Source organism: Rhinolophus ferrumequinum, chromosome 16, assembly GCF_004115265.2.
Source record: "Rhinolophus ferrumequinum isolate MPI-CBG mRhiFer1 chromosome 16, mRhiFer1_v1.p, whole genome shotgun sequence".
NCBI lineage: Eukaryota > Metazoa > Chordata > Mammalia > Chiroptera > Rhinolophidae > Rhinolophus > Rhinolophus ferrumequinum.
In genome coordinates, this window is record NC_046299.1 from 64,643,072 (window position 1) to 64,664,921 (window position 21,850).

At 41.1% G+C, this 21,850-nt stretch overlaps 1 protein-coding gene across 5 annotated transcripts in view; it reads left to right on the forward strand.

Annotated features, from left to right (window-relative positions):
• Positions 1 to 336: 336 nt before the first annotated feature.
• LOC117035944 (WASH complex subunit 2A) overlaps positions 337 to 21,850 on the forward strand; it is a 50,757-nt gene continuing 29,243 nt past the window's right edge. For 2 of the 5 annotated variants that reach the window (XM_033130224.1, XM_033130229.1), the window contains exons 1-15: positions 337 to 476; positions 562 to 684; positions 1,418 to 1,582; positions 7,184 to 7,246; positions 9,678 to 9,851; positions 11,966 to 12,059; positions 12,822 to 12,880; positions 14,077 to 14,124; positions 15,863 to 15,973; positions 16,536 to 16,623; positions 17,207 to 17,275; positions 18,432 to 18,550; positions 19,024 to 19,081; positions 20,099 to 20,158; positions 20,576 to 20,749. In XM_033130224.1, coding sequence (XP_032986115.1) covers positions 474 to 476; positions 562 to 684; positions 1,418 to 1,582; positions 7,184 to 7,246; positions 9,678 to 9,851; positions 11,966 to 12,059; positions 12,822 to 12,880; positions 14,077 to 14,124; positions 15,863 to 15,973; positions 16,536 to 16,623; positions 17,207 to 17,275; positions 18,432 to 18,550; positions 19,024 to 19,081; positions 20,099 to 20,158; positions 20,576 to 20,749 — 1,408 coding nt within the window. In that variant the 5' untranslated portion in view covers positions 337 to 473. Of the gene's footprint in view, positions 477 to 561; positions 685 to 1,188; positions 1,329 to 1,417; positions 1,583 to 7,183; positions 7,247 to 9,677; positions 9,852 to 11,965; positions 12,060 to 12,821; positions 12,881 to 14,076; positions 14,125 to 15,862; positions 15,974 to 16,535; positions 16,624 to 17,206; positions 17,276 to 18,431; positions 18,551 to 19,023; positions 19,082 to 20,098; positions 20,159 to 20,575; positions 20,750 to 21,850 lie in introns of those variants that run through there. The other 3 variants (XM_033130226.1, XM_033130228.1, XM_033130227.1) reach the window with 3 other exon arrangements.

Consider the following 21,850-nt stretch of genomic DNA (forward strand, 5'->3'; position numbering starts at 1 on the left):
GCCCAGAATGGAAGCGGACTATAATCAAGGAACAGGAGAAGCAAGGAAGGGGTGCCCACATCCCCGCGACGTCTAAAGCCTGGAGGCTGGTCGTTCCTGTCGGGAGACGCGAGGGGCTAGTAGCGCGCTCCAGGGCTAATCGTGTGCCACCACCTGCGCCCTCCGGTTGAAGGGCACCCCGGCCCACCCCAGACTTTCAGCGCCCCCTGGCGTCAGCACCCCTCCTTCCTCCAGCTTCCCTGCCCCTGCCCAGCTGCAACCCTCCTAAATCTCAGCCCCAATTTACATCCAGCAGCTTCCTTCCTGCGGCGCCGCAGGTCCGGTCACGTGTGGGCTAGGTCACGTGTGACATAGTCACGTGAAGCCAGGTCACGTGTGGGGCCGCGGGGCTGGAAGCTCGGCTTCTGGAGATCTGCGGGCCTGGGCGGGTGCGGCCCTCGTGGTGCCCAGGTCCGCCGAAGTGCACCGCGGGGATGGTGAGGACGGCAGGCTGGGATCGGGCCGGGCCGGGGCGACTGCCTCCCGGAAGCTCAGCCCCTCTTCTCGTCCTTCTCGTTGCAGATGAACCAGGCGATCCCAGACCAGGAGCGGGCGCCGGCGTCCGAGCCGGTGTGGGAGCGGCCCTGGTCTTTGGAGGAGATCCGCCGCGGCAGCCAGAGCTGGTCGCTGGCAGCCGACGCGGGCGTGAGCGGCGGGTCCCCGGGACTGAACGGGAGCGGAGGGAGAGGGGGCGCCTGGGGTGACGCGTGGCCTGCGAGGGGGGGAACTGGAGCCCGATTCTCCACCCTGGCCGTCCCGTAACACACATCCTTTGTCGCCCCCGAACACTTCATCATCATGGCAGAGCCCAGGCACTAGGGAGGGGGCGGGCCCTTAGAGTCCCACTCGGACGGGGGCCCAGACGCGGGGTCTCTTTCTGAGCCGGGCAGACCGCTTTCCCCCGCGCCGCGGGATTGCTGTGGCACTAATGTGGCGAGTCCATGACGGTCCCTGGACCGAGTAGGGCGGTGGACAAGCCAGTATGTGGTCATCGTGGCGTGGGGTTCTTCAGGCGGGTGGTACAAGAAGCTCAGTACTGTGATTCCAAAGTCGCATGTGAATAGGATTTTTTAAAAGGGGGTTTGTTGTTTTACCCTTTGTGATCCTTGTAGAATGACAACCAAACAGGACTTTAAAATTCCTCCAGAAACGAGACAACGAGACAGCAAGTGTCCATTGACTCCTTGTCACTGTTTTGATGAGCTTTCGCCATTTTTCAGGGCTACATGGACTTAGCATTGACAAAAGCGGCATCCCTTGTACATTCCAGCACATACACACACACAAAGGTGAAAGAAAACGGGTCATTTTTTGTTTTGACACAAAGAATAGATGCATGTAATATTGATACTGCTGTATGTTTATTTTTTTAAAATAGCTGCTACAGTTCCTACAGGAATTCTCACAGCAGACTATCTCTAGGACCCATGAAATCAAGAAACAAGTGGACGGACTAATTCGTGAAACTAAAGCCACAGATTGTCGCCTACATAATGTCTTCAATGACTTCCTTATGCTGTCTAATACCCAGTTCATTGAGAATGTGAGTTACTTAGTTACATCAGACTTATAAATAATGCTTTTTTGAGGAGCAAGGATCATTGTGATATTAAGTGATCTATTATTAGTTTCCCTCCTAAATTTTGATGGAAGTGGTGGTTCTTGGTAAGTAATTAAAGCTTCTTTCTGTAGGATTAATGCCTTTTTAAAAAAATTAGTAAACTTTTTTTTTAAGCACTTAAAACAATTTAGCAAAATTTAGTCAGATTGTAGTCTTTCTATTCCTTTTTAGTTTTGGCAGTAGTCAGCAGTTGTGCTGAATTGCAAGGCCTTCAAACAAGCCTTGTTATGGAATATTCTGTAGAGAGAGCCATGCCCTTGGTCTGATGCTCTGGACCACCAGCATGTAGCTGCAGTCATTGCTTGTGTTCGTTTTGTTCTGATAAATTGTATTAAAGACGTGTGTGTCCATTTGGAATATTCTCAATGTTTTGTTATGATGGCTGAACCTATGATATAGAATCAACTTTAAACAGATTACTGGGCCATAACCCATGTTTGATTTTTATCTACGTATTTATTGAATTTCTGTTAAGTGCTGGGTCCTATAAATACATAGATAAATTAGATAGAGCTTCTTACAAAAGATCACAGTTTTCTATTCCAGAATAGAAAGGAAGCAAGCGTGGCTGGAGCCCGGTGATTGAAGGGGAGTCTAGTAAGAGATGAAAGTGGAGAGGAAGCTTAGTTAAACTGATCTGTATATCTCATAGGGTGGCTAGCTTCCTGAATGTCAGCATTAATTAATCTGAAAAGAGAGAATTAATAAAGCAGGCTGTTTCCTAAGATTGTTAGATGTAAAGTAATAGAAAAGATTTTGAAAATTGCAGGATTATAAAAAGCCGAAGAGTCTGGATTCTTAAGAGAAGACCAAATATTGTCATGCAGGTATCTTATGCAGTATCTTTGTGCATTTTTTAGTAGTTCAGATTGAAATGCCACCACTAGCCTTTTTTTTTTTTCCGGGGGCGGGGGAACTATGGGTAAAATAATGAGATCTTAAAGGTCATACAGATCGCTGTCCCAGTAAGTTTAAAATACTCGTATAACAAGTATTCTGGTAAAATCTGTAGTCATGTCCTGGTTGGCTAGAGAATGCCCATGCTTGGTCTTGAGTGTCTTTCTCATTGGAAGAGGTGGTTTACGAGACTCTCATCTCTACTTTACTGGCATATGCTGCCCCATCACTTTTTCATCAAGCTGAATTTGGAGTCCTTTTAAATATACTTGTTGTTCTCATTCTGTAGTCAGTATTAGGCAGCTCTAGATGGGACAAGGAATAAAGTTGGGAGGCTTCTTTTGTGCCCGACGTGCCCATACCACATTGGAACTGAATTGGAATCAGATTGATATTTTGGGGGTAGGTAGCACCATAAACTTCTGAATTGTAGTCTTCAGATGTTCTCGTCAGCTCTTCTTTTTTGTCCAGGTTTTCTTAATTCTGAGTTTTCCATGATCTAGTTTTTGTGGGTTTTTTGTTTTTGTTGATTTTTTGGGGGTAATTGTTCTTTATTTCTGTTCACTTCTTGTATTCCCTGTTTTCCATCCATGTCTCCATCCCCTTAGTCCTTTATGCCTCTTCCTTTTCCTGTCTGCAGCCAGAATTCCTTTCTTGATGCACCTGTTGCCACTGCCAAATTTAACTGCTTCCCACACCTCCCTCTAATGCCACATGTTGTTTCCATTCATGGCAGAGCATGATGATCAGAGTATGGCTAAAACTCTGATAATATATTTGGCAATGATTTGGCTCTTTATGTGCTTCCTTCAAACCCTGACACTGGTACTCATGTGTTACAATTCTGGCTTGAATGATGGTGCCATTTGGTTTCATGGTAGTTTATTAGAAAGATATTCAAAATCAGGTTAGGTTTCTGCATTTTAGTGATTTACCTCAGAGGCAGCTACAGGGTTGTAAACTGCATTATGGAATTAGTGAAACAGAAGAGCAATCAGGATTTTCTAGGGCAAGAGAAATTAGTACCTTTAGGAAAGGCTCCAGAGGGGGCTCTGAAGGAGGAGAAATACTAATTAACAGTGCTTCAGAATGTTATCAGCAGGGAGCACAGTTCTTAAAACTTCATTAATCTGTTAATTTAGGAATTTCATTCTGAAACCTTAAGTGACCCAGTTAATGACTTTTTTAGTAGCACTTCCCACAGTTATAATTTTACATTTATTGATATGATTTGATGCAGCGAATGCCCCTACTAAATCGAACCCCATTTTTTGCTAAATGTTTTATTCCTTGGGCCTAGCACAAGCTTGATATATAGGGACTCAGTGAATATTTGAATGAATGAATGAGAGAACACATACATGAAAAGGAGCAGGGCTGTGTATAATCTGTTAAGAAGTCCCCTGCTCCCTTTTTCTCCTATTACCCACCTTCACCTTTTACCATGTCTCCCCAAATGAGGAAAAGATGCTTTAAGCGGAAATACCCAAATATTTAAAAATTCTGAGTATGGCTACCTGATCTGAAGATGATCAAAAAACACATGATAAATACTTCATAGCTGTGAGCTCAGCCTGGTGAGGGTGAAGGAAGTTAGCGTGGATTATTCTCCATGTACTGAGTACTTGAGATGCACAGTGCTGTTCACCCTCAGAGGACACCATGGGTTTTATGTATTTGCTGGTTGGCTTCTTAGATGTCATGTTTGGCTTTTGAGCTGCAGGCTGTTGCTGTTTTGTGTGGTAGTTTTTAATGACAAGCAAGAGAAAAAGTAGGCTGTTGGAATTGTTCAGACTTCAGCGTGAAGTTCAACCTTTCAGATTACCTGGTCTTGCTATTTAAATTCTGAGGTAACCTTGGTAGCTGCCATGTCATAAAGTCTCAGTTTTAAGAATTACTTACTTTTTTGTTCCTGTGTTTGAAAATTACTTCCCAATTTTCTGATCTTTATAGAACAATTAGAAGGGTATGGAAAAAAAAGAAGCATCTGAAATTTCATCAGCTAGAGGGAAGCTGCTCAACCTTTTGGCATATGTATTCCAAGTCCATTTCCTATGCAGACATTGGGCTTTTAAGTTTTTTTCCTTTCTTGTGATAAAAGTAACGAACGCTCATTGTACAAGAGATTGGCATCGATAAAAAAAATATTAAAGTGTAAAAAAATTAAAACTACAAAAATCAGCAGTAATTCCACCAAACCAATTTACCCACCATTGAACATATTTCTTTCTAGTCTTTGTTTTTCTAACTTTAACCTTTTCTAGATGATGTGTGTGTGTGTGTGTGTATGTGTGTGTATTTGCAACCTGCACTTAATGTTAACTTACTATTTTATAAGTATTTTAACATATCTGTAAGACTTTTGTGAACTTAAGTTTTATTGATCTTACTCTATTTTACAACTACATCATAATTTATTTAACCTTCAAAATCAAAATTTTTAATGAAGTATTTCATATGTCTAGAAAAGAACAGATAATAACTACAGATGCTAATGATATGCTACCCTCCATTAACAGATTTTAATATTTTGCCGTATTTGTTTTAAGGTCAACAACTCCCCCCCTTTTTTTTTAACTCTAAACAGTTTGGGCGAGGGCTCCTTTGTATCTGCCTTCTTCTCCTTACCTGGAGAGTATGTAAGTGTGGATGTGTATGAATGCGTACATGCCATATGTGGTAGGGCCTCTTCTTCTTCCATATGGCTATCCTTTATTGTATAGTTCTTTTTATTACTGACTTTCATGTATGAACACATACATGTACATGTGTTTATGTGAATATGAAATCAGGCTTACATGTAATTGTGGGTCAGTTTCTGGTCTCTGTCTTTCATTACGTTTATCTGCTGTATGCCAGTATCACAGTCTTCAGTAGATTTCTAATAAGTCTTATAAGGCCAAGTCCTGATTTCTTTTTTTCAGAATTGTTGTGGTTATCGTTGGCTTTTTATGCTCCTGTGTAAATTTGAGGATTATCTTGTGAGGTTCCACAGAAAATTCTATTAGGGTTTTGACTGGAATGCATAGAATTACAACTTTGTTGTTCATGACTTGATACTGTAAATTGTGATGCCAGGAGCATCTCATTGTTTGTGTTTATGATTGTTTTTCCTGGAGCTAAATTTCACGAAGTAGTAGAATTCTGGGGTCAGAAGATACGGACATTTGAAAACAACATTGTCTGATCAGATTGGCAGATATTTAAAAAGGTGGACAACATCTGCTGGCAAAGGTTTGGGAAATGGGCACTTGAATACATTGTTAGTGACAGTGTGAGTTTTCATACATTTGTTGATAGTCATCTGGAATGAACTATTAAGATTAAAAGAACAGTTTTGTCCTTTGACTTGATAGTCCTATTTTGGGAAGCCGATCAAAATGAAAGGGCCAGGGCCTATGAATATATGTGTGCATATGTTTACAGCAGTTTGTTTACAAGAGGAAAAACGAAATCTCCTAATCTTCACCAATAGGGAACTCTCGAATTAATTATGGTTAAGTTCATACCATAGAATATTATGCAGATATTAGATTAAGTCAAATCTATATGCATTGACCTAGAAAGTGGCTTATGAGGACATTAAGTGAAAAAATGGAACAGAGAAGAGTGTATAGGATGAGTAGCTTTTTATTTAAGAGTAGGAAGGGTGGAAAAACTCTGAATATGTGCAAACACATATATATATTTGTGTAAGAGCTACAGGGAACAGAGGAGCACACACTGAGCTTAAATTAGTTATTCCAGGGGTTTGGTTGGAAATGGGGAGGGAAATATTTTTAAATGTATCTCTTTTCCATATACCTTTATATCGACTTTTTAATTCTAATTGAGATACAATTCACATTCCATAAAATTTACCCTTTGGAAAGGTGTGCAAGTTAGTATGTTTTAGTATATTCACAAAGTTATAACCAATACCAGTATCTAATTTCTGAACATTTTCATCACCCCCCTGTTTATAACAAGCATGTTTTACTTTGGGAGTTTATAAGACAATAAGTACTTTAAAAATAACAGGAAATCACGGTGAGTTGCTGGAGTGATAGCTCTATTTTGGAAAAGAGAAGCCTGCCTTCCATGCCCATGGGTCCGTCAAACGCCTGGCCTTCTGGCAAATCATTGGTGGGCAAGGCCTGTTTTCATAGAAATAGGGTAATAAAAATTTACCAACCATTTTAAGTAGCAGAATGAAAATAACGTTTACCATGTCTATTGCTCAAAATATTAAAGCTCTCATTACCTAGTGGATAAGGTCTACCAGTTGACATTCTCATTAGCCTCACATTTGAGTTACCTGTGTCATTGCCCCGTCAGCATTAAATATCAGGTTAAACAAAAAGTATCTGACTGGTGTATCTGACTGTTTTTGTGACTCCTTAGTCAACAATGAGGTTGAACTTCTATTTATGTTTCTCAGTCATTTGTATCTTTTTTTTTCCTTAGTTTAATTTTTGGTGAATTGACTACTGTTCTTTTCTGTTTATCCCTAACTAGTAGCTTCAGCCATTTGTCAAATAATCATTTCTTCCTTGTCTGTGTCATTTTTAATTTTGTATTCTTACATTGTGACTTATTCAAAATGATGTTCTGACCATTTAAAAATGAATTTGCTTCCATATTTAGCGTGTATATGATGAAGAGGTGGAGGAGCCAGTTCTCAAGGCTGTGACAGAAAAGGCAGAACAGGTACTTGCATTAAATCACTCTTCTGTTGAGTTTCTGACTTAGAGATGAAAAGTGGTGGAGGTTTGTAATGTGGCTGGTGGTGGAGGGGGGATATGTGGGGACATGGGGAGGGCTGCTCCTCATAGCCCAGTAGTCGAACTCTTTTTGCTTTGAAATTTACTGTATTAAGAAATATATAGTAAAGATCCTGAATTCTGGCTTAAGGATAGAGCACAGTTCAGCGGAGCTTTCCTGTAAAGGGCCAGTTAGTAAATGTTTTTGGTGTTGCTGGCCTCATTGGTCTCTGTCTTTTTCTTTTTCTTCTCTTCCTCCTCCTCTTCCCCTTCCCCCTCCCTTAAAAATACAAAAACCGTTCTTACCTTGAGGTTCTAGTCAGGAACAGGCCTGGGGCTGGGCTGTAGTTTGAGTTCTTTGAAGACTGTGTCCCTGTCCTTTCATGACGGCTGTGATCCTCATCCCTGCCAGTTAAAAACGACAGTAAGATGGAACCTGGATTAGTCCACACACGTTTGAGTGCCTCCTACATGCCACAGGATGTGTTGGTACAAAGGATATAGACTGTGCAGGAAACATTTATGGAGTAGGAAGGTTTCAGGGAGCTGGTGACTTGGAGAAAGACTTTGCCCCCCAAAGGTTACAGTCTAGGTTGGGGCAACAGGACACAGTGTGTCAGGTGCAAGGCTACTCACTGTTTTGGAAGTTCAGACGAGAAAGAGCTCAGGGGTAAAATAGCAGAGAAAGGCTTCATGATGAGGTGTGAGCTGGGCAAGGAAAGAAGGGCCACATTGTAAGGCCATTTCAGCAGGAGAGAATGCCTTGAGCTGTGGTTCCCAGTTGGGGGATGTTCCTGGCATTTTCTGGACTCTTAGTGCAAAATCCTAGAGGTTAGATAAGAGGGAGGTAGAGGGGTGAGGGGCGGGTGCTGGAGGGCTTCAGAAAGAGGGCTAAGGAGCTGCGGGGCAGCAGTCCTTCCCTTTCCCCCTGTGGCTTCATGGATTCTTCCTGAGTTCTCATCATAGGCCGAAGCACAGATAAAGGATCTTAACTTTCTAGCACTCTGGCAGAATGTGTACCCTGTTCTTCCCACTCAGGAAAGCACAGTGGAATGTGAGTACGTTTATTATGGGAGTAGCCTTGAATCAGCTCTAATTTATTCAGAAGTATAAATCACTTGAAAAAGTTGGTCCTTTATCAGTTACTGTTACTTGTCATATATGAAGCTGTCAGACTAGGAAAGGATATTAGAAACCAGCTGCAGTTCTCCCTATTTCCAACTTTTTTTAAAATAAGAAGGTTTAAATACTACTATTTTTCATAGTACTCCAGGATTTGCTAACCATTGAAGTCCAGTGGTATCCGGTTACATCAAGTCAGGTTCAATTTTAAAGTGAAAGTGTTTAGTGAACTGTTTTTAAAAAGCTACTGTATATTTATTTCACAAATGTATTTTCACACACTTACAGTGTTAGCTATTTAATTAGAACGAAGCCTGCCAGAGTATCAAAAAGATGCAGCCCAAACAAAAAAGCTCACTTAGAAAGACTCCCATACTTGACATAAAAGTGTAAAATGTTCGTAGGGTTTTCCCTGTTGGCCCTGAAAACACTGTATGGTTGGGTTCTTTCTATAAGTATGTATCAGCTTCTGGGATATTTGTGAAGAGGGGAAATGACACAATTTCTTTTTCAATATTTCTGACAACTGATGGGTTACAGTCGAGTGTGTGAAGGGGCTGTCATTGAGAGCTCCTGTGGTAGGAAATGGAGACCTGTGGAATATTTTCAGCATGTTGGTGACATGCACAGGCTTCTGGGGGGTGGCATTGTTCTGGGGAGTCGGATGGGATAGATTAGAGATGAAACTGACCCTCTCTTGGTTTGAAACAAATTTATAAAGTAACTGTAATTGTCTAGTTGTTTTTGAATTGTAATTGAAACATGACATCTCTGACTGGAGTATTTTCTTCTAAGTCTTTATTCCTAAAATTGTCCAAAGGATCACTAACCAAGATTAGTGGGATATAATCATGGTGAAGCTAAAAGTCTAGGCTCTTTATTCCTCCAGTAGCAGGGAAGGAAGTGCCATTTGAGGGCTTGTGATGTGCCATTCATTGTTAGTGTACTTTCACCCAAGTTGTCTGGCTGAACCAGCACACAGTAGTGCTTTTGTTTTTGAGGACGATGAACCTGCAGCTCTGGGCCCTTAGGTACTTCGATCCATGTCCTGAAAGTGACAAACTTAGGATTTAAAGCTTAACTCCAAAGTCTGTGTGGAGGCAGAATCTGACTTTTGTTAACATTTTAATTAAGAACTTTTTTTTTTTTTTTTTTGGAGCATAAGTCCAGGCCTTAGAGAACACTTGCAGTGTTTTATTACAGTTATATCAATATATTGGCGATCCACTCTGAACAGTGTTTTTTTTTTTTTGTAGGAGAAGACTCGGGAACAGAAAGAAGTAGATCTGATTCCTAAAGTTCAGGAGGCTGTGAACTATGGTTTACAAGTGTTGGACAGTGCATTTGAGCAACTCGACATAAAAGCAGGAAACTCCGACTCTGAAGAAGAGGATGCTAATGAGAGAGTGGAGCTGATCCTTGAACCAAAGGTAAAAGGCATTCGATCCAGGTACTTACTGTTACACCTGTCATGTGTTGCGTACTGTATTTGGATACAGAATTAGTAAAACATGCACTTTACTTCTAGAAAGGGGACATACCACTTAGCAGTCTCACGTTTACTACATCGGAAAGACCTGCTCTCCTCACATGTTGATTGAGCACTTACTGGGCACACGGAACGTGCCCAGTAGGGCAGTACAGAGTTAGGGCAGGGTTCCTACCCTCGTGATGCTTGTGACCTCATTGCGAGATGGTGGGAGAGGGGAGACATTTTTATAAGTCACCATCATAAGTGCTCTGAGAGAAAACCGACTTTTAGTTGGGGAATTTAGGGTAAAGATGAGGCTTGAATTGGGTTTTGAAGGATGAGAAGGCTCATGAGAGGTAGAGGTTGTTCAGAACCTGAAATTCTGTAGTTTGTGTTAAAGGAGACTAGAAGTGTTGAAAGACATTTGGGTTTCCAGGTTTTGGCTATTACGAATAAAGCTGCTATGCTCGTGTATGAAAGCCTATTAGCCTAACAGGTATTTATTGCTTTACTGTTACCGTCTCTCAGATTGTGAAAGGAGACAGTTGGGGCAGCACAGATTCACTCAGAAGTAAACACAAAAGGCTGCTATATTGCTCTTGAAAGAGTCCTTTTGATATGCAGGTGCCTTAGGAATTGAGACATGCCACAAACCCAGACTCTTCTAGTCATTTATTTGGTTGACATTTCTCTTCCAGTTTGTGCTTCCAGTGTCACACAGGTTGCGGCTGATCCTTTAGCACTGGGACACTTGATGGCTTGTATTTTTACTGTAGGGATATAGAAGTCAGCAGTGGACCCTGGGCCACACTTGTGACTTCCAAGTCACACACCACTTTCTGTTTTACAGGAGCACTTTGAAGGCCTTCTGAGTCAGTGAGCACTCAGCCCAATTACCACTTCCTTTTCTTTGCACTAAGTTGGTTGCTATTGTATCTTTAACCTTTACGTTAAGCTTCCCAAACTTTATGTTGTGTGAAGCATAGAATTATTCTCCCTCGTCCCCCAGAGTCTGTTTGATAAGGAAGAGATATTATGGCCAAAGGGTCATGCCTCACAGAAAACAAGTGAGCTTTTCCTCAGCAGTGGAGATGAGAGGTTGTCCTGGGGGGCAGTGCTTTGTTGTCCTTAAATTTTTAATGTGTGTGATGGGTGGGACTTAGGAGTAGGGGACTGAAATTCAAGGGTCTCCAACATGTGTTATCCTGTACAGTCGCCTTCATCTCATCCAATGTTTTATCATCTGGTCTTCTTTTACCAACTTCACTACTCTAAATTACACAGTGTGAACCTCTCAGGGGATGCTATTATTCTCTGAGTTATTTTTTCTCCCAGAAATGTTCTCATCAGACTTTTAGACGTTGCGTTCATGATGTGGACTATAGATATTCGCACAGTTGCCCTTGTGTTTCTTGTCATGTAGCCTGCGCTTCCTGTGGTCTGTTCAGTCTTCTGCTTTGCGCTGTTGCCACGCGAAGGAGCCCTGCATGCCCTCTGTGCCGTGTTTGTGACCTTTTGGCCATGCCTTCTCCACCAAGCCTGCACATTCCCACCTGCCTTCTCATAGTTATAGAAAACCATTTGGGTTTTCTCAGGACTCAGGACTCATAGGTTGAGTGGTTGACTTTTGCTCAGCGGTGCAGCTTTTTAGGGGAGAAAGGGAGTTCGGAGTCATCAGAGCTTGCCAGAGTTCCTGGTTCTTTTTAGGTCCTCCTTCTGTTGAAGTTGTGCTGTGAAGTGCCCCATGTGGTTGTGAATTTGTGCCCCTCTCCCTGATTACTGCTGGTAAATGGTGTGCAGGCTTAGCCACTTTTGTTAATATAGTTAGGCTCTTAAGAAAGGAGATGCTGTGTGATTCAGCTTCACTTTGCCATCTTTACTAAAAATTTGACTTTTTTTTAAATCAGTGATTTTCTTTTTTTTTGTACTTTTAATCCTGCTGTGTTTCTTAGTGTCCTCTTTTATTATGTAACTTGTTTGGGGTAGTCAGATGAAATAAAATATCAAATGGGAAACGTAATTTTACTTTACAGCCTAAATCTTTAATGGCTGATTCCCTTTCATGTTTTGCAGGATCTGTACATTGATCGTCCTTTACCTTATTTGATTGGGTCAAAGCTGTTCATGGAGCAGGAAGACGTGGGTCTTGGAGAGCTGTCTAGTGAAGGTACTCTTTTACCCCAAATATTTTTGTTACTTCTAACATTTATATCTTTTTATTTTGAGATAATTACAAGCTTTACATTAATGTTGTAAGAGTAGTACCAAGAAACCCTTCACCCAGGCTTACTGGTTAACATTTTACCACATTTGTTTTCTTTCTCTGAACATATACACATGATATTTTTTTCTGAACCTATTTGAGAGTCATAAATCAGACATCATGCCCTATTACTCCCAAATATTTCTGTGTATATTTTCTATGAACAAGGACATTCTCTTATATAACCACAGTATAATTGTCAAAGTCAGGAAATTTTACTGGACATAATACTATTGGCTAATCCTCAGTCATACTCAGATTTTGCCAGTTGTTCCAATAACATCCTTTATAGTCTCTCTCTCTTTTTTTTTTTTTCCCTCTGGTCTAGCATTCAATTCAGGATCACTCACTGCATTTAGCCGTCCAAAAAAAAAAAAAAATTGTCTTCGCTTTTCACAACTATGACATCTTTGAAGATGTCAGTTTTTTCGATTGTTAATTAATAAATTTTTTTGTAATTAATATCTTGGGTGATACGTTGAGGCTATCTAAATATTTTATTCCTCACTGTAGTAAAGATACTTTTAATTCCAGTTAATGGTATAATATAGTTTTATCAAAATCTCTGTGATGCTGATAAGTGGTGGTTTATGATTTTGAGAAGGAACTAAATAAGCACATTTTCTTATGAATAGTGGCGATAACCCTAATTTTTCTTCTAAACAGAAGGGTCAGTAGGCAGCGATCGTGGTAGCATTGTGGACAGCGAAGAAGAGAACGAAGAGGTAAGGGCTGCATCGTGTGTCCAGGTCATGATAGGCAGGCAACTCAGGGTGTGTTTAGCAGGCCAAGTAAATAACATACCTCTGAATTCAGTCTGTTTTCGTAAGTCTTTTAACAGTGATAGAAGCTATATTCTCAAGTTTTCTCCTTGGGATTAGATTTCCTTTTTGTCTTGCGTACAAGAACAGGAAAACTGCTTTAATCCCTTTTACCATTTCCCTCTCTTCCACCTCCCCAGCAAATCCTCTTTTTACCAATATATTTTGAGGGCACAGTGTAGATATTGTGGTAGAATTGCTCTCTGCCTGAGATAGTTTTTGAGTAATTTGTATTTTTGAATAATTCTAGGAAAAAAGTCCACATTTGAAGCTTTTATTATAAAGCCTCCTAGAGAAGAATGCTCAAAGCATCCACTATGTCTAGCTTTGTTGCTGCTTCTAGCATCTTCATACCCACAGAGCGTAATCTGACCCCTGCTCTGGGGTCACCAGGTCTGTGGACCTTGACCACTGTTGTATCTGGATTTTTTCCTTTAGATAGAATATTTGTTGTTAAAAAGGGCAGTGACAGTTGAAGGCTAATTCTGCGTGTGGATTTCTAAAAGGAGACAGTATTGTATGTGTGTGCTTCTCTCTCCTGCCTTTTGCACAGTCCCCTCCTTCAGTCAGCTCTCCAAACAAAACACCTACCAGTGGGAAAATAGCTTTTCTTAATAACCTCGCTGTGATGGATGGTCATGAGCTGAAACCTTTGCTTTTAGCCTTTCATACAACTCTTGACATGATTGGAGGTGGCAGTTACTGGTGTTCCCTCTGGGGCCTGATGAAGTAGTTACCCTATTTAGAGGGAATATAGAGAGTGGAGTCCAAAAATGTAAAAATCACACAAATCAATTTTGGGTAATTTAGTTAATTAAATGTGCAACTCTTACTTTAAGCCCAAAGGTTAGAGATGATAGTGCAGATAGATATGAACAAATTCTTAGAGATGTTTCAATTAACTACCAAAGTTACCTATTCACTGGAGCAGCCCTTGGCCTGTTGGCAGCCGCCCATCTCACCTGCACTTGACACTTCAGGTACCCAGTGACCAGTAGAGAGACTGAGTGTTGACTAGCCCCAAAGACTAGCCCCCGAATCATTTCGGTGCTTCTGAGTAAAACCTGTTTTAACAACAAAGCCTTTTTTTTCCCTTAAAGGAGTCAGATGGAGATTTTGCCAATCATAGTGACAATGAGCAAAACCGGGTAAGGCTCCTGTATTGAAGTGACTTTACTTTTAAATGTCAATTGAAGCATAGCAGATATATTAAATACGTACTAAAATTACTTTTGAATGGCTTATGAGACAATAAGGATTTATTCATGTTTACAACCAATTTTCCTTCAAGCATTTCATGTTTTGATGCTAATTACCCCCTTGTATATATTTTTTCAATTTTGCTTTATATTTTGTCTTTATTTCTCTTAGAAAACAAAAAAGTGAAAAACAAAATTGAGAAACAGATCCTCTAAAAGAAGGCCTAGTTACCAAAATTGAACTAATTGCACCCTCTCCCCTGTTTTAAAATTTGAGACAATATAGCAGTAACGTTAAGGAATACTCAAAAGATGAAAAATCTTCTAATCTTACTGTTTTAGTATCGCCGTCTTAATTTTGGGGTACCTTTCTAAGGATATATTCTTTTCATAATACGCATAGTTTATTTTCTGCTATTTTACATTAACATAAGTGTTTCCTTGTCATTTTAAATAGTCTTTGTAATTTGCTTTCTAAACTTCTGTATTTCTAAGCACATGATATATGATACTGTCGTAGTCTCCATATGTATATGGGAAATAGTTTATTTTCAGGATTTTATTTTTGAGATAATTCATTATCTCAAAAATGAAATCTGTGACCTATTTCCTTAGGAATGAGGTGGTGTAGAGTTATATTAAAGGCTCTTGATATTACCGTCTGATGGACATTCTAAATTACAGATCCTGCGTAATGATTTTCCTGCACTCATCAGCACTGAGATTATGATTTTTGCCACCATAATATATGTACAGTTGTATATTGATATCATCCCAATTTGCATTTCAGTTTCCTAATTGGGAAATACTTTTTCATAAAAATTTTTAACTATTAAATGAAGGATTTGGTACTTTTTGGTTGGTACTTATATTTTCCCAGTTGTATGCACAAATGTCACTCGTCTCTATAATTTTAATAACCAAGCCATATTTCTTTCTATGGAATTTACTATTAAGATCCATAAACTTAGGCAGTTTTTGAAATAGTATACTATAGTGATCAAAAGCATTTGCTTATCCATTGAAAATAGACTGGTTTTGTGTGCCACAGCCAACCTCAGAGTTCTAAGGATTTTAGCATTAGTGCATGGCACAGTTTATTGATTTAAACATTAAAAAAAATATTTAAATTATACATACCAGTGGCTGCTTTTATAAAAATTAAAACTTAATAGATAAAGCTTAGTTTGAGCCCTCCAGCCCTCATCTTCTCACACTCTTCAGAAGTAATTGGTGTTATGTTCTGGGAGTATATCTTTCCAAGTGTTTTTCTTTGCTTTTACAAGTATTTCTACATCCATAAAAAGGGTGTAGGGCTGAGGGGGGTGCCGGGTATCATGCTGGGTTTATCACACAGAGTTTTTTCACTTGATGCTTTGGATATCTCACCAGTTGTTGCAGCTTGTTCCTTTTAACTGTTAGTATTCTTATTATGATAAGATGAAACTTAGTTTATTCCTTTCTCTAGTGACATTTTTAATATTTCAATATTTTGCTATTATTTTCTTGAACTGACAATAAACCTGTGTATCATTGTTCTAGCACCTGCACTGCTCATAACTTTTGCTTCATCATCATCATCATTTAACAAGCTAGTACCGTTTTGCCTAAAGGCTAAGTGGCAATGTCTCTTTTTCAACTTGATGATCTTATCTAATAGCTCTAATCTGGTGGTTTATATCCTTAGCACACTGCACAGATGAGTGATGAGGAAGAGGATGATGATGGTTGTGACATTTTTGCTGACTCTGAGAAGGAGGAGGAAGATACTGAGGACATCGGAGAAAATACTAGACCTGTAAGAAAGACTGAACCTTGCTATCTTTCGGCAAGGTTTGGAAGTGGTACCTAAGACTCATTCCTTCTATTGTAATTTATATTTGTAACTGTCTTATTTTATATCACATTTGTGTTTCCATTTACACTTTTGAACATAAGCGTTGAGCATCCCAAGTTGCCTTATAGGTTAGTTTCTCTTTCAAATGTTACAATTTCACAAGTCAGATCATTCAAAATATATTCAGTTCCAGAGTTTTAAGACCGCAATAATCCTCCCCCATTCCCCACTCCGAGCACCTCGTGGTGGTTTTCTTATCTAGCTCTTCAAACAAGTATTTAAGTGAATTATTAAAAAAATAAGGAAATATGGAGGATATCCCTTTGAAGGGACACCAGCTCCTGTCTCTCAGGTGGTCTGTATAGCATGCATGTGTTTCAATCCATTTAGTTAAACCCTATTTTCTCATCAGTCCAATTTTGTTGCCATTGTTTACACAATTTTGTTAGGTATTCCAAAGTAAACTGTACTAGTTGTTGGTATGTTGTAAAAAGGTGATTCTTTTGGTGTCTTCTGCCTGTAGAAAAGAAGTAGACCAACGTCATTTGCTGATGAGCTGGCCGCCCGGATCAGAGGGGATGCTGCAAGCCAGGTGGCAGAGGAGCGAACAGGTACATCCCCAGATGAGTTACAGGGAAGTGTGGCCCTCCACAGGGCTTCACTAAATGGGGTGAAGTTCCCCGTTTAGTTTTACTAAGGCACAAGAGGCTTGTGTTGTACTTCTCATTCTTCTTTTGACTTCAGATTCTTTAATAACTGAACATTGTGGACCTCCCAGGAAAAATGCACATTTATGTAACATTGTATATGCAACTTCAGGGGATTGATGGATACCCCAGGGAACCATGGGCCCCAGATTAAGAATCTCTGCCTTAATATTTACTCCCATATCTTGACTAAATGAAAATGTGCTGTACAGTATGTTCTAGTGATTTAGCAGGGTGGGAAAATGGCAGGATAATTCTTTCAGCAAGTGCGGTCTTGGTATGCACATGACCTTGTTATGTAAGCTGAAGCTGAGTGCCTGCTATGGTAAGGCACTGGCTGAAGGGCTCCGGTGGAGCTGAGAGACAAAGTTCAGTGGCTTTCTCTGAGCTTAGGAGTGATGAGGGTGGCTCACATGTTTGTGAAAGATCAGTAGATAAATTCGAAGTGTAGACTGAGTGTGGTTAAAACTGTGACATATTCTTCAAGTTTTATCTCCAGAAGCAAAACCTAAGAAGACACCAAGAGAGAAGAACGAAAGGAGAACTCCCTCAGATGGTAGGCCTTTCCCTCAATTCTGGTATTTTCGGAGGCTCTTAACTCAGGAATATTGCTTACGTAATTCATAAAATGCCACTTTAGATGCTTGACAATGGGACCTATGTCTCGATTCATGCTTCAGAGCATTTAAAAGCATGCTTTGGGGGCTGGGAGGAGAGATGGGTGTGGAAGAAAATTCTGTGAGGATTTAAATTATTAGATTTTATAGTGATCATTACCTGTTTTTCCAGAATTCTCTTCAAGTATAGAAACTAGGGGTCTTGAGCATGTTTTGTTTTTTTTCCCTTCTTCTGCTCCCCCCCAACCTCCCCCCACTCCGGTTCAAGCTGTTGTTTCTCAGTCTAGTTGTGTAGGACACAGGTCCTTGGCCCCTGCTGGTGTTAGGAGCCTTGCGCTCCCTCCCCCTTCCCCCCACCCCCTCGCTGAGGCAGTCGGTCGCCTTTCATCGGTTGGCCGCACACAGCAGCCCATGGCAGCTCTCGCCAGCTGCCGGCTGCTCATGGGCAGCACACAGTAGCCCACGGCAGCCCACGGCAGCCCACGGCAGCCCACGGCAGCCCAGCTCCAGGGAGAGCCGTTGTTCACAATCTTAGCTGTAGAGGGCGCAGCTCACTGGCCCATGTGGGAATCGAACCGGCCACCTCGGCGTTAGGAGTACGGCGCTCCAGCCACCTGAGCTACCGGGCCAGCCCAAGCATATGTTTTTTAATAAAGAATATACCAGGCTCTGTCATGTTAAACAGTAATGCCCATTACATTTCCACGTGTGACTGTGCAATCTGCAAGTCTCTTTTGTTTAGCCTGCTCTTCCCCCAAATTCTTGGTGGGGTGTTTCTGGATGGCAGTCACACCATATACTTGCTTCAGAAGACATAAGTGTAGATTAAAGGCATCACCTATGCAATTCACCCTGCTCCAGACAATTCCAGACTTTAGGGTGGGAACCCAGAGAGTCTTTTAAGGGATTCAGTGGGCTATTCAATGAGTTTTTGTTAGAAATTTCTCAGACTGCCAGCACTTAAATACCCCTTGTTACATATGGTTAGATAAACTCTATGCGAATTTTGGAGATGTTGCAAAGGCTAAACCCCGGAATTTAAGTACCAACCCCATCTTTAACTTTCTCTGCAAAACATTCCTTTCTGTTTGCCAGATACAGAAGAGAGCTTGTTCTCACCCCCCAAGCTGACTGATGAAGACTTCTCGCCATTTGGCTCGAGAGGTGGCCTGTTCAGTGGAGGGAAGGGGCTTTTTGACGATGAGGATGAGGAGGTGAGTCAGGGGTAATCGGAAGCTCTCCATAGCTGTGTCGAGGGTACATGAGAAAGAAATACACCTGGTTCCTTTAGGAGGGAGAAAAGTGGCTTCTTAGTTGAAAGTTACTTCTGCTTTCATATTTGGGGAGATTTTTACCTAAGAATCACAAAGTGAGAAAATACTGTATCCTAATGCCCTTTGTTAGGTGGGGAGAGGATGTGGAGCTGTTAATAGTGAATAATTTACTTGATAAGGCAATTGTTTCTTATCTGTTGTCTTCTTCCATGTTTGTATTTAATTTCTGGACAGACTTAAAGTCTTTAAGGGTCTGATTTTGCCATAGTCTTCACTTTGGGACTGACTTTCAGGCAGGACAGCAAATATGTACCTTTAAACTTTGCAAGGTACTTTTCTTTAGAAAGCCTCAAAGGCAGTGACATTTTCCACTGCGTTTTTGAATTCTCTGTCGTCTATTTTGTTATAACCAGAGTGACCTCTTCAGGGAAGCCCCTCAGGACCGAGAGGCTCGAGCCCCAGCTAGTGAAGGTAAGCTCAGATACAGGCTAGCTGTGCTTCATTGTGCCCAGATTTCCAAAACTGTTTACTTTCCATTAGGAGGGGGAGTCCTGGAGTTGTTCCCAAGCCTTGTTTCTTTGTCAGGCAGGAAGCTGTTGTATTTACCTCAGTCTAGTTAAAAGTAGCTTATTTGCACTAATTCATGTCTTGGAAAAATAAAGAGTGTTAAACCCACATCACAATTTGCCTCTTAGAGAATTCATAAAAAGTCAAACAGGAAAAATACCCTAGCAACACATTTTAATTTAATCAAGTTTAACTGAAAGAAACATTTGTAAAATTCTGCATATAAATCGGAGATCAATAATTCCTCAGCCCATTGTGTATCATATCTGTGGAGTTTTTAAAAGGCATACACACCTAAAAATTTTTTTAAAATATACAAATTTTATTCCTTTAGGCCTGTGGTAGTTCTTGGGAATTGTGAATTAGTTATTTTAATCAACTGGGTCTCCCAAGGCCACGAGTCATCAGATTTTGGACCGTTCAGATGCTGCCTTGATTGTCCTGTGGTGCCTGATCTCCACTTTTTGGCATCGGTGATTTGCCTAGTTTCCCCCTGTCCTGTTTCTGTCTTGATTTTTTTCATTGATGTCTCAGGTTTTTTGCTGTTCTTTTTTAATTGTTCGTCTCACCAACAGGAATGGGTAGAGTGGGCACTGGAAGAGCCCTGCGTGCCCGGCCCCTGCCACCTCACCCCTGCATCCTCCTGGGCCTTCCCGGCCAGCCCCACTCCTTTTGTCTGCCCAGAGTCACACTGATCTTCCATGGGAGTCACAGCTGAGATGACATTAGTACCAAAAAAATGTCATGACATTGGTAGAGAAGATAATACTAAGGAACTTTAAAATGGCTCTTTTAGGAAAAATTAGTTTTAAAAGTCTCTTATTAAGTGTGTATTGTGTTGTACATATTTTAGGAAGGTACATTTAACAAGGAAAGTTAATTTCTTTTTTGAAATGGATCTCTCATTCTTTCTCATTTTAGTGTCTTCATCCTCTAAACCTGGAAAGAAAATCCCAGCAGGAGCAGTTTCTGTATTTTTAGGTATCATCATGTAGGGTTTGTTTTTTGAAAACTATATGAGTATCATTTTGTCATTTTTAAAATTGCCATCTTCTAAAGGCTGGCTGGAGAGGAGGAGGAGCTTCAGAGGGCATGGGACAGCTTATAGAAAAGAAAGCTCATTTCCTGGGATTGGCTGCTATTTTCTTAGAAATCGGTGGCTGTGGCCCTTATATGTGCTTGAGTGACCCAGTGACTTGGCATTATGGGATGTTCTCTAGCAGAAAAGGATAGACATTATTGAGTCCTATTACTGTGTTTTGTGAATAAACTGAAACTAAAACTTCTTGGTGGGTGGTAGTGGTTTTTCCTTTTCTGTGAAGTCAGGAGGCGCCCCCCCCCCCCACCACCACACACACACTGGCTCACAGCTTGGCTGTCTCCTCCCTGTCCCCACAGGGGATGCTGATATGTTTGGTACAACCTCTGCTCCATCACTGAAGGAACCCCAGAAGCCCGAGCAGCTCACCCCAGGAAAAAGCTCGTACCTCCCGGTGCCCACTGGCCTCTTTGATGACGATGATGATGACGATGACTTTTTCGCAGCATCCTCTGGCAAACCTTCCAAGACAGGTACCTGTTCCAGCCTGTTTCTGGGAATTTACCAGAAAAAGAATCTTGACCTAAAAAGGACATAAAGCTGTTCTAGTTTATATCTCTTGCAATACCAGAACCCCTCCTCAAGTATTCCTGTCTTAGAGTTGTCTCATCTCTACTTAAATAGTATGGTCGCTTGTAGATCTCTGTTTTACGAACCAATCTTTTCTGCTTTGGAAATAAATTACTAGGAATATCTTCCTTATGGAGAGCTGAAATCTGTTCCCTATAATATCTGCTCAAGAGTTTTACTTCTCACCTTTGGAATTACAGAGAAAGTTTTAATTACACTTTCTTCCTGCAGTCCTTAGTAAACTGTATGAGTAGAACGCCACAGGCCAACTGTTTAGTTCCCAGCTGCTCTTCTGTGTTCCAGAAAGCCTAGGTAACCTTGGCTTTTCCTAGCACTACAGGGTTTTCAGCCCCTTGGCCACGTTGGTACCCTCCTTCCTTATCCCTTCAAATTTAAGCTAGTTTGTTGATGAAATCATCCTCTACATCAATTCTTTAATGCACAGACTCCCAGAACTGCTGTGAAAATGCAGATTTTGGTTTAGTGGGTGGGGGGGTGGGACCTCGAGTTTGCATTTCTAAGGAGACCACTGTTGGCAGAGAGTGCTGCTCTGTGGGTTGCTCTCAGCCCCTTTTTTCAGTGGTAGGTGGTGTAGGAAGTAAGGATAGAAGCAGAAAGTGAGGAAAATAACAGCCTAGTTATTTTAGAAGGAGTGCAACGGGATGCCCAATAATCCTCAGATCTAGGTCGACGGAAAGGATGGTGAGTCCGGGCAGTAGAGCCTCCCGTGGCTGGGAGGGCTCTCACTGCGATGGGTGTCACTGAGCTGATTTGGAATCACAGGTCAGCTGATGCTGCTTTCTTTGACAGCTGATTCTCCTGGGACATTCATGAGTCAACGCCCTCATTTCAGCAACACACGCCTCATTCAGTGCAGCAGTGCTTGTGGTACTGAAAGGTGGAAACTGCCCACGTAGTCATCAGTAGGGTAAATTATGGTCCTTCCATTCAGTGGAATTTTGTGGACCTCTTAAAAAGAATGAGGTCTATGTACGTTGACATGG